The sequence below is a fragment of the Cyrtonyx montezumae genome, unplaced genomic scaffold, assembly GCF_038088225.1.
Source record: "Cyrtonyx montezumae isolate F1298 unplaced genomic scaffold, pur_monq_1.0 scaffold_7, whole genome shotgun sequence".
NCBI classification, from domain to species: domain Eukaryota; kingdom Metazoa; phylum Chordata; class Aves; order Galliformes; family Odontophoridae; genus Cyrtonyx; species Cyrtonyx montezumae.
Genome location: NW_027072078.1, coordinates 31,925,554 through 31,938,120, shown reverse-complemented (window position 1 = coordinate 31,938,120; position 12,567 = coordinate 31,925,554). Strand labels below are relative to the sequence as shown.

The 12,567-nt window shown below is 39.5% G+C and overlaps 1 protein-coding gene across 5 annotated transcripts in view; it reads right to left on the bottom strand.

The window, feature by feature from the left end:
* Window positions 1-12,567, bottom strand: part of KYNU (kynureninase) — a 55,697-nt gene that overhangs the window by 25,404 nt on the left and 17,726 nt on the right. For all 5 annotated transcript variants that reach the window (XM_065750492.1, XM_065750491.1, XM_065750493.1 and 2 more), the window contains 4 exons: window positions 9,350-9,411; window positions 7,766-7,837; window positions 6,396-6,470; window positions 4,905-5,051 (listed from right to left, as the gene is read on the bottom strand). In XM_065750492.1, coding sequence (XP_065606564.1) covers window positions 4,905-5,051; window positions 6,396-6,470; window positions 7,766-7,837; window positions 9,350-9,411 — 356 coding nt within the window. The remainder of the gene's footprint in view (window positions 1-4,904; window positions 5,052-6,395; window positions 6,471-7,765; window positions 7,838-9,349; window positions 9,412-12,567) is intronic.

Sequence of the window (12,567 nt, the reverse complement as noted above, 5' to 3'; positions counted from 1 at the left end):
TGAGAAAAGATTGTAGGGTGAAAATATGAGAAGACAGTAAGGTGCTGGCACAGCTGCCCACAGAAGCCGAGGATGTCCCATCCCTGGAGATGCCCAAGGCCAGGTTGGATGAGGCCCTGGGCAGCCTAATCTAGCAGGGACACAAGCAGCCTACAGCAGGGGGGTTAGAACAGGGTGGACTTTGAGGTCCTTTACTATTCAAGGCATTCTACGATTCTGTGACACCAGGAGGCTGGACACCCTTGCCATCATAGTACTACACAGAGGCTTCACAGCCAGTGCTACAGCTGTAACCTCAGTGAGCAAAGATGTTCCTGTGCACTGATGCTGGATGGTGGGTGTTGGCTTACACCAATGCCATACACCTGCAGCCCTCCAAGCAGACAGCCACCAGCACGCTGCCCATGGGTCATATCCCTCAGTCATTTTAACCAATCCCCAAATCTTTTGAAATCACTTGGCAAATCTCGCAGTGCACTGCTAATGAGCCTGAGAACTTGGGTTCTGTGCTGACAGATTTCCTGCATCACCTCAGAAAATCCCACTCATGTTTTGCCCAAGTTGTCATCCCCAAAAAACGACGCTGCTGCTTTGCTTTCCTAGGAAGGCATCTGGCACGAGTCACATGAACAGCAAATGTTTTGCCACACAGGTTTTATGGAAAAAGTAAAACAAACTGAAACAGCTCTCCCTGCACACACCACGCAGAGCAGGGACTGCGTGGGAACGTCATTTCCCCAGACATGGGGAAAGCAGAGCTCTCCATCTGTTATGGGCGAAGTGGAGGATGCAAGCTCTCCCCTGCCTCTTCCGTTTTATTTTAACATCTAAAAGTCATTTCTGCAACGTGTCTGGGTAGCTGCTGATAACCAGCAGGTAACAACTCAGCATGGACAATGACATTTGGAGAGGCGAAGAGAAATGACAGCCTCACACGAGCAAAGCTGGGACATTTAGAAAGGGACGGGAAAAGAAATGAAGATGAAGGATCTTAAATCTCCTCCTACTGGGGCTCGAGAGATTAAAATACTTTACATACTGTACAGAGACAGTGGAAAGTACAATGTAACTTACAAAATGAAAATCGTATTTGAAAGGCAGTCTCCTAGAAGCCAGCCATTTCTTTGCTTGCAGAGGAATAAAACAACTAAATCTCCTGCAACCTCTACAGCAAGCACAGAAACATGGAACGAGAAAAACTGTTACATCCTCCTTCAGCCTGCTGATGGGTCTCTCGCACAATACGCTTTAATTTTGATTTATCTGAGAGACCTAAGATGGAAAAATAGCCCGAGGTAATTTTTCAAGCTTAATTTAGTTCATTTAATATTTAATGACTTAATGAAGCTGTCTATGTTCAGAGCTTTCACTCTGGGAAGAATCTTAACCTAAGTAGAGAACTTAGGAAATTGGCTTAAAAAATGTAAAAGGAAATCGGTAACTTAATTCATAAATGATTGACCTCAAGGATCCTAGGACATTTTCCAGACCTCCAGAACTTGTGGCTCAGACCTCTAGCCAAGCTCTGATGGGGTAAAACACAGCAGGACTTCATTTCAATTGTCCATTACAATAATTAAGGCCATCTGTAGGACATTTTTTTTTCCTCAACCACTAGTGACATTCTTCCCCCTCTTCTCAAATGACACTATTTCATATTGTCTCCTCACTTTCTTGCTGTCAGCTCTCTCCAGCTCCATTGCTTGTGCTCAGGAGCACAGGGCTATTCACTACTCTTCAGCACCAGTAAGAAGAGCCTTGCATTTTTGCTGTCAGTGTGACTTCTCAGGCACATTCTTTTTTAATGTACATTTTCAAGGACTTCAGCTGTTCTATATTAATATGTCATGTATGAGACAAACATTCTAACCACTGCTGGTTTCATCAGGTCCGGAAGCTCTTGAAGAAGAAATGGTCTTCAAGTCCTGAAAGCCTGTCTGCCCAGGAATAAGAACCGTACAGAAAATAAACCCATATACATGGATGCTCATGACTAATCCCATCAGGCAGTAGGGTCACATGTATCTAGCCCTGCTTGACCAGCTGCATGGCATTGGGATTTCCCTTTCAATTGTCAAGTTGACTTTTTGAGACACTAAAACAGCTGCACGACAAATACTACTTCTTCCACTCAGGCAGAACATTGGACCCTAAATTCTGATGACATTCCATAACTAGTCTATAGAAGATAAAAAAACAATAAAATAAAAGTGAAGTACTGCCTCAAACAGCACATGGAAAAGTCCTTATGAAAAAAAAAAATAGCTGTTCTTCATAACTACCTGGAATCTGCCCTAGATGGTTGATATCCCAGTTTCCTTACTACTCAATATGCTGAAGAATTATGCTGGTTGACATTGCATTTCAAATTCAACTTGTTTCAAAATTATGGACCAAAAGCTCTGGATTAAATCTAATCCAAGTTAATCACCTTAACTCAAATTTCTTAAGCAGAAAAGGCTGTTTCTTTTTCATCATATTTCCTCCTTCCTATATAGCTAGTTCAGCAGTTGTTCCTTGCTCCCCTCTAGCCCAACATCAGCTCCTAACATCAGTTCTGACCTGGAAACTGAAAAGAGGAACCAATTGTGTTTGAGAACCCAGCATTTTGCTGTTAGTAACTGAAATCTCCAAGATCAAGAAGCAGCAGCTTACAGGAAAACCACTTACTACTATTATCACAGCAAACTCTTCATGAATTGCTGATTTAATAGCTGTTCAAGTAAATATTTGCAATATGCTGATTGTTTAAGTGTGGTGTAACTGTATGTTAAAGAGTAGTTTTGTATAAACATAAAAACATCACTTAGCCCCAGAGGCAGAACCCATAAGGATGTAGAGCTGAGTTTATCTGACAGTGGGGGAACAAAGGCTGCTTTGTGCTTTTAAGGCCATCTAGGCACTCAAGCACTTCTTCTGACTTTATTACTTCTCTTTAAGCAAATTGATGACACTTCAGGTCATGAATTTATCCAGTTCCCAGTTCTGCACAAACTGTCCGTGAACAGGTGAACTAAAATATTTTTCTTCCCCTTTTTCTTCCTTTTTTGGTTGAAATCTCTGGAAGAAGAGACTGACATGCAACCCATGGAGCTTCTAGCAGGTCTGCATGTGGAAATGGGCAGCTGACAACTATCTGGAGGGTAGAACTGCTGTCAGAAATCTCTCTCTTCTCTGGTAACACAATAACATCTTTGTATAAGTGGGCACAGTTTATGTCCACACTCATTCAGAAGCATTCATAGGGACACAGCAGCCCACGCTCCCTCCTGCTTGAATTAATATTTTCACTTGCACAGCCTGATGGAAATGTTAAGCTCTCTATAGCACATCCTGGTTATCCTCTCAAATAATATAACCATCAAACCCATTTTTGCTCTGTATGAACAAACTAACAGTGACTACTTTTCCCCTGAAACACATCTCAGCATGTCTCTGAGTTAGTTTATAGCTTTCACTGAAGCTACAGAGCTTCTGCTCCTTGAAATATATGCCCCATAGTCCAGTGGGCATCTGTAAGAGAGAATGTAAGGAGATTTTTTCCAGATTGTTCATATTTACAATGAAGATAGAGCTCAGATCTTTCAGACCTATCACACTATGGATTTGGAGGCATGGTGTGTATGTGGGTGTTGGTAGCTGAGTAGAAAGTTCTGCTGTGCCAGGAAGCATGAGTGAGCAGTGCACTGGCTGGCATTGCCCCATCAGTTGCTTGTCTTCCCTCCAGAGGTTGCAGCCCAGCCCTCTGACTACATACCTGTAGAAAAACACTGGAAGAGGAAATCACCACAAAGGCACTGTTTTAAGAGCTACTTGGAGCTAATGCACAAACCCATTTTGCTCCTGCAGCTGATTGCTCTCATTTCTTTCTTCCTTGCCTCTCTTTCTCTGTCAGAAGTTGGTCTTGTTTTGTATCATGCTCAGCACCAATTTTGTCATCAGGTGCTTCTCAATCAGCCCCTGCACTTGCTCTCCTCACACCTTCTCTGCTCTTTACCATCATTTCCCAGGGCACAGATTATTCCCTTGATCTTCAGAGAAACACCAGCTGCCAAACTTACAACTATGGAAGACATATCCTGATATGAGTCAGGAACCCCTCCAGAATTAAAAGATCTAATCATAAGTAGTTAGCTTGTTTGCAAAAACCCAATGATACTGAATGAGTTTGCCCATGAGCAATTTAATCTTCAATAAGACAAGATACATGCAGTAAAAAAAAGTGCCCCTATGGAAAGTCTGGAAACTTCCAGAAGATTGGAAGACTTAATTAAAAATTGTCTTCTCTTGGATTCCTAAGGCAATTGAGATGGTTAAAGAAGTTTTATAGCTGTGCCCATGGAGAACATTGTCTACAAGTTCCTAAGGCTGTCATTAATAAAACACAGTCATCCTGTGAAGCTGATGTGCTCCCTTCCCCTAAAAGTGAGCACCAGGGTCAGAGCACTGTTGGCTGCATGAAAGCTCACTTGCCTTGGGAGCAAACACTGCCACAGTGAGGACACAGGAAAAAAGGAAAATTATGGAAGCTTGCCAAACAAGGAGAAATCTAGCACAAATTAACCTTCAAAGAGAGATACAAGCCATGATTACCTCCTCCCACTCTACTTCATTGAAGCTCTTGGAATTCTACCCTTAAGAGAAAGCCTGGTAGAAATCAAGTCATGCATAATTTCCATAATGTCTCCACATATCTTATGATCTGTCCATAAAATTGGCCCCCTCTGCCCTCTTTCTTCACACAGCACTCAGCTCCCAAAGGATCTCTGCATAGCATGCTTTTAATTTTTATCAGAGTCCCAAAGCTTTCCATGTATGCTCCAGTTTGTTCTAAAAAAAGTGGAAACCAAAAATTTCAATATATATTTATTTAGATTTTCAGATGGATTTGGGAACAATCCTACCTTTCTTTGGCCAGCCTTTGTTATTCTAGGGATGTCAAACACCTGGCCTGTGTAGTACTGCACCCCACTGAAAAGAATGACAGCAATAGAGTCCCCTTCCTTCTCAATCACAGCAAGAATATCTTCAATCCTCAAGGTCTCCTCCCCCTAAAACAAAGTTAAATCACACATTTTACATCAAGTTTGGCAGTAATGAAACTGTCATTTCTTATTTCATAATCTATATTTTACCACAAGCCATGCTGCTCGCATAAGGAGATCAAAAGCAAATCCTTAGCACAGTAATGATATACAAAAGGTAGAGCCACGAAGTAGCCTGTGAGTAGAGTTACTTCAAAAAGGAAAATTAGCAAACTTATCTTGAAGGTGCCAGTTTTTAAATGTCTATTCACTTCATATTTTAGTATGCTTCATATTCTAATATTTCAGACAGATTTAATTTACAAGCCAGCATATATAATGATTTTTATATGCCATCTGAAATTTGTGACATTCACAAGGCTTAGAAGTTATCTAACATTCTATACTTTTCTGATCAACTTCGTATCCCATAGGATACTATTATAAACCTGCTCTATTTCTATTTCAAAAACAAGAAGCCTCACATCATCAAAGTAAAAAAATCCCCAAACATGGGGTCATTGCATGCAAAAGAACTTCAACAAAAAATCTCTCATTCTTAATTTCTTACTGGAAAGTAACTGCCCTGTCCTCCTTCTGTCTTTCTAGCCAGGGATTGTATAGATCATACCAGCACCTGGGGATCAATTAGGCACGGAAAACCTAGAATTAAACTGAACTTGTTACTGAAAAGAGCTTGGGCAGGATTGTTGAAATGCAAGTACTGCCAGCTGCTGTTATCTCAACCGTTCTTGCAAATCTATCAGCATTCAGTAGTGGGCTCTTTACTCACACGATGATTCAGATTTCAGAAGCAAAAGGTCACCGTCAGTTTACAGTTAGGTGGCAGAGTTCTTAATACCACAACGCTGAAACAAGGCAATCTTTCAAATTACTCTGTGCTGCATATTACACGAAGCAGACCTTTCCCTTAGCCTGTGCTGATAAAGGCACAATGCCACTCATGTTATGGCAATCTTTTACCTTGGGACACTGAGAGGACGTGAAGGTTTCTCAATGTACTTCTCCACTTTTGCAGCTCTGTCAGGATGCTGATAGCAGTTTGCCAATAGGAAAAATTGATGTGTGTGGGGGGGAAAGTCACATTTTTAAGGCAAACGCACCAGTTGAATCAGATCCTTGTAAAAGTGAATCTGATCACAGAACATACATAGAAATAGAACACAAAACTCAAATTCAACCTAAAGTTACGTTCAACTTGTCTAATTTTTTTTCCAAATACAGCAAGCAAGAACACGAACTCTAACTTCTGCAGGCAGCTAGTAGAATATTTGCAAACATAAGAGTCCTCTCAAGAGATCCAGTTCTGCCTTAGCATTAGCAAGGAGAGCTGACATGCGTCTCACCAACCTCCCGTGGCCGCAGCGTGAGCATGCTTTTCTCCACGTCGAGTCCATGAAATCGAAGCTGGGACTCAACAGCGTACTGCAAGAGATTTTCATGCAGAGCACATTAGCAGAAGTACACAATAAAGCGACTAAAAGAAAAAGAGCCAAGAGCAGCAGAACTTCAGAGAAGCAATTCAGATGGCTGCCTTTCACTAAAACCAATGCTCAAAGCATAACTTCTCTGAAAATATTCTAGATTTCCTCTGGTTTGGAAAGATCAGAATTTAGTTCACAGAAAAGATGAAGTCAAAGCCTAAATCCTGTAGGATGAGCTCATGGAGGAGAATGAGGTTAAACGAGGCAGAAGATGCATTTAGCCAATCACCAGCAAACCAAACCTACACAGATAACAGTACAATGAAATCACAGCAGCACAACCTACAGCTCATTCTATTCTGGCCTGTGTTACCTTCATGTGCTGCATAGTCAGGAGGAAATGAGAGCTCTGCATTCTCAGGTTATTTTGGAATTGTTACACACTAATATTTTATCAATGGTTTTGGAGACAGCATAAAAATTATTCAGTAATACTATGAAATAGATCAAAATTACTTGACAAGAATCAAAGCGACAGGAGTTGCACTGAGTATTACTGAAGTGCCATAGAAATTTAAAAAGATGGAGTCCCAGTGTACAAGTGCACCTGGAAGAAATGCAAGATTAGCATGAAATTGCCTTTGTTTGGAATAAAAGCAATTTGAAGTTTATACATTTGTGCCACCATCTTCAACACAAATAAACTTGGAAGTAGTTTGAGTCATGTCTATCACACCTTAGAAATCAAATTTGTTACCAATTTCCATGCATTTATGGAGTTGATGATAAAGTAGCTGTGGGTCACAAACGCAAAGATTAATTTTCCGTAAGCTATGATGCATGGACAATTGTGTCTTATTTTATAGCAGACAAATTGCATTTGAACTAGCAATCTGAAGTGCTAAGAACAAACATTTCCATCTCTGTCTGGGGATACATAAGTGTTAATGCTGTGAATTTGTATTGATTTGGTTTCATAAAGTAAAACAGCAACAAGAATTAATAAAACATTTAGAACTTGAGTTGATTTAGGCCAGTAGTTTGTTCAGTGTCCTTAAAAAGTCTAATAAATCAATGTGCCCATTCAATCTTTTCCTCTTGTAACATTTTTTTATTTGAACAAAAGGAATAAAGCTACGATCTGTAAAATATGCTTAGCTCAAAAGCTTCTGACAGATTTTTTTATTGTAATGTTACTTGGACAAGATGAGCTAATAAATATTCAAATCTGGCTACTGATATTCTTTGGAAAAATATGATTAATAATACAAATATGGTAAAATATTAATTTCTTACATGGTCAGAGGGAAAGGCTTTGGCTTCTAGAAGAATTTTATAGCGTCTTGGAGTAGGCTTAAAAAAAGATAACTGTTTGAAACAAAACAAAAAAAAATATGTTGAAATGCACCTCAGCAGTGATGCTCCCAGCATATAACTTAATAAAGACTGTAAAACTTTCACACTGACCACAGAGAATCCCCCAGAAATCAAAAATATTTCCTCTGTCCATATAACATTTATCAAAGTGGGAAAGCATTATAATACAGTATTTCATAGCTTCATAATGAAGGTCACAATAGCCAATAGCAAAAACTTTCTCTAACAAGAACCATCAGCAAAGCTTTGAACTGCAGGCAGAGAAGTCTGGATTTCACCCAGCCCCATCTCCTAAGTGAAAACAGGCTGAAGAATAGAAAACAGCAGAAAAGAATTGCATTCCCATCTCTGTTCTAACATCAGTTATCAAATCACTGATTTGGCTTATCTCATAGGCAAAGGACCAAGCCTCCTGCAGAGACCTCATTCTCACCCATCTCAGCACCTGCAGGTGAATGGTGTTTCCTACTCAACATCACCAAGAGGAGGAGTAGGAGCAGATTTAGGAGCTCTCTTGTTCATGACAGTGGTGTATCTGTGGTTCCACAGGGCTTAATGTCAGCTGTTTATCAAGTTCTGAGTGCACTGCACCTAATTCTCAGCAAAGCAACCAGGTCAATTAGCCTGTACACATCCCCACCCTGCCATGCCTCAGGTGTCTTAACTTGAGAAATTTCAGAGACGTGTCACAGACAAAATCTAAACGTTAATATATTTATTTATTCCATATGTGAATCACATGAAACCTTGTGCTCTTTCATTTGATCCAAGTCTTTGGAAATAATGAAGAACCATGGATATAACTGCTGAGGGACCCACTTATAAGGATATCATATTTAAGGCCACAGTGTCATAAAACCAAAAAACAGACACATTGCATTTCATAGTCATATAAACAACAGAACTTATTTATTTCAAATTTAATAGAAATTACCACTTCATCCTCACTCATTGGTCTCATCTGTCTTTATTTCTCAAATCTGGCATGGGATACAGGGGTTGAACAGCTGTTTAGAATATTTAAATACCATCAGTTTATATTCTGATATCCTCTTTGAGGACTAACATACAGCACTTGTGAGAAAAGCTCAAAATTTATGAAATCATAGAAGAATTAGATCAAGATCCTTTCCAACCTTAATGCCAATACTGCCCAGTAAAACATGTCCTGAAGTACTACATCTACTCATTCCTTGAATCCCTCCAGGGATGGTGACTCCACAACTTCCTTGGGCAACCTGCTCCTTGAAATCATCCTTCTGTCCATATTTTCTGTTCAAGAGGAGCCAGGTCTCATACAGAAAAAAGAAAAGTATTGTATGAGATCAACTAGTTCCAGGGCTTAAGGAAAGTTAAGCTTTTGCCTGGTGTTGCCATTGTGAGATCCCTATAAAACAATTTACTTACATTATCAAGTAAAGAAAAACCATATTCATCAAGACATTTCATAAATAGAGGAAAAAATATCTGTCAAGACATCAGATAAACATCATAAAGACATACCATCAGAAGGTGCAAATTAACAGTTAGTCCATTCATTAAGGCTACCTCATGTCTTTGGGCCCCTGAAATAAATAATAAAAAAAAAAAAGTATATATAGCTTCGGATTTTATTCACAGTTTCAGAGAAACCTAGTGCAGTGTTGAGAAAGTAAAGAAGAATGTTTTCAGTCAACATTTTTCTAAAGACAGGAAAGTAAACAAATGTTTGAGATGTCATCACAGCAAAGGAAAAAGATTTCTTGTCTGACTCACTACACCACACTAGCAGGAAAATATTTCTTTTTCAGGTCAGCCACAGAAAAACAAAAAACAATGAAGTATTTCCATTTCCTGGCAAACCACAAGTAGATTTATTGTCATTAATACATCAGGCAAAAATCAGGTCATAAGCCCATATGTAAAGCAAGATTTCAGGCTTATTTTTGTCATGTTTGTCTTCTAAAAAAATAAGAAAACATAGAGACAATCATCTGTCATAGGTGGCAGCTATGATGTCAACATAAACCTCATCTCTAATTAAGAAAAAAAGCCAAGCCAAAATGGCCTAATGAATATAACAGGCCATTATTAATGTGGCAACTTAACAAGAAGCCATAGCTACATAGCTCTGGGGAGGGGAATAGCAGATGCCTTTTGGCTACAGTTAATCACAGACAGAGCTAATGGAGTAACGACTAATTGTTATTACAGAGTATTAAGCAACAAATTCTCAAACCTTTATCAACCACTGGTGAAAGGTTTCAGGCAGGATGAGGGACTCTAAGGCAAAGCACTGCGCTAAGATATGGAGAAAATCAATTCCTATTTCTTTCTGTTTTGCCTGATGTCTGTTGTTGAAAAGCAGTAATTCACCCTTGACAAATCAGTGCTTTGAGAGTTCTCTTCATCTGGAAGGAAGATGGGCTTGTGTGCCTTGCTATAGTCATCACCCATCAGTGGAGTCTGCTGAAGGTGGAAAGAAGCTGAAGACAGGGAGAGATGGAGGCAAATGCAAGCAGGCAAGGCAGCAGCCACACTTCTGATGGAAAAAGAGGAAAGGAAAACTTGCTGGGGGGAAATAGAAGAAGGGGAGCTGCATGAAAAGGAGAAGCGAATCTTGTGTTTTTCCTGTCCTGGTCTTTGAGCATACACAAGGCCCCTAGCCAATACAGGAGAGACACTCCCTCTGTATCCTAAATAGTTCAGCTTTCCTGAACTAAAACTTCACCAGCCTTGGAAAGGGACATAGCCATGGGCTGAGCTCAGTACAAAGGGACAGTCAAAGAACAAGAAAACCTGTGAATAAGAAGAGTTTATTCATAAATCCTTGCCAAGCAGGCCTCAGCTTCTGCCACAAGAAAAACTAAGAACCACCCTGAGGGATTCAATGGCCTTCTTAGTGTTGCTGAAAACTGTAATTATTGAACAGCAAGATTTGTTGATAGCTGAAAGTGACCCTGATGGACCTGTTAAGATAAAAAGATGTCCTGGCTAAATTCCCTCTACCAGACATGAAGAACTTCGTTTGTGAGAAGAAATTTAAGTGAACCTAGCTCTTGAGCAGAAAAAAAATAAATATTCTTCCGCACTTAAACTGCTACACTCTGATTTTTCTTCCCTGTGATAGCATTGCATCCACAAGCTCCATGTTGCTGGAAGAGGTCACCTTGTGCCTGTTCTACTGCAGATACAAAGATAGCTAGTCAGTGATTGCAGCTCAAAAAAGTGCTATTTGCAGCCTTAATGTTTCTATGGAACTCTTGAGGCTGGAAAAAAATAAAAATAAAAAACGGTGTTTTCATTTCTACCTCTGCTCTTCCAAAGAAATCTGTGGCTTTCACAGCAAACTGCATGAGCAATCCGTTGCTCACTGCACCTCTCCCCTACCAAACTAATGGTTAATCTGTAGATCACTTTTAGCTGCATGCTAGCATCCCAAATTAAATATGACACTACATTTGTCATGTAAGTCTTGGTCTTCCGTAAATTATATATTTATTAAAAGCTTTCCATTATTGAATTTCATGCCCACAAAACAAACCTCATCTGTGTCTTTGGAAAAACTGTTATCCCTTATAACCTGCTCTGTGTTTCAGAAAACAACCTTTCCTTGATCCAATTAACCTATTACAATATTCAAAGACCCAGCACACAGGAGATAAAATTATGTTTGCTTTCTTTCCTAACTTTATACCGTATCTCCAAGACAGGCTAAAACCTGTATGTTCTGCTTGATAAATCTCCTCTTTAATAAAAGGAAGCAGCATTTGCAAAAGACAACTTCAGAGACAATTATGATTGTGTTAGGCAGACACTGCCATCTTTCTCCTCTCTGTCTGCAGCAGGAGATTGATCCACAGCAGAATAAGTAAAAAGCCTTCTGTGAAATGATTGAAAACAAAGACTAAAGGCTCCCATTTTAAAAGTGGTTTGCTTATTTCAAATACTCCTTATCGCTCAAAGTCACTACAAATCTGCTCAGTGTTCAGTCTTCCCTCAACAGAGACCTGCCTGAGCACATCGTGGAGCAGCAACCACACAGTTAATCTTGTTCCTTCAGAAGGTGATCCTGCCAAGGTTGTAATGTTTTAATAAAGTCTGCTTGGAGCAGCTGAGATTACCAGCACTGTGTTACGCCGCTTGGTGTGAGGGTAGAAAAAAAAAGCTTTGGCCTCTGCTGACCTTGACTCTGCATTTCACAACGTATTTCCTACTGTAAGCTTTCATTGAACAAGAAAATGGGACCACATTTAATAAGCAAGATGTTATAGCACTATAAACCATTAGATGAGCAGAGATATTTTACAGTCTTTAGCCCATTCCTGAATAAATATTTTTCACTCACTACTACTGAAAGTGAGAATTGACACTTCTTCCATAACATATTAAATACTGAATAAAAACAGCATAAAATTCTGTTTATGATCTTACATCAAAATCACTAAAAAGAGAACTTGAGAATTCAATCGACTCATGCATTGCATCTTGCTGGAAAGGAGTACATAATAACACTTTAGCATATCACATTTCCTGCATTTATTCTCTTTATCTTTTTACTGTTATAGACGTGTTAATGCCACTACCATAATGCATCTATTATTTGGGAAATATTGATTTGTTTACCTTCTAAGGATTGCTTCCCCAGGTTCTGAAAAACACGATGCAGATATTATATAAATAAAAGTCTGCTGATGTGTGAATCTGCAGACCACCTTTCAGTCTGAAACATATTTCATTTT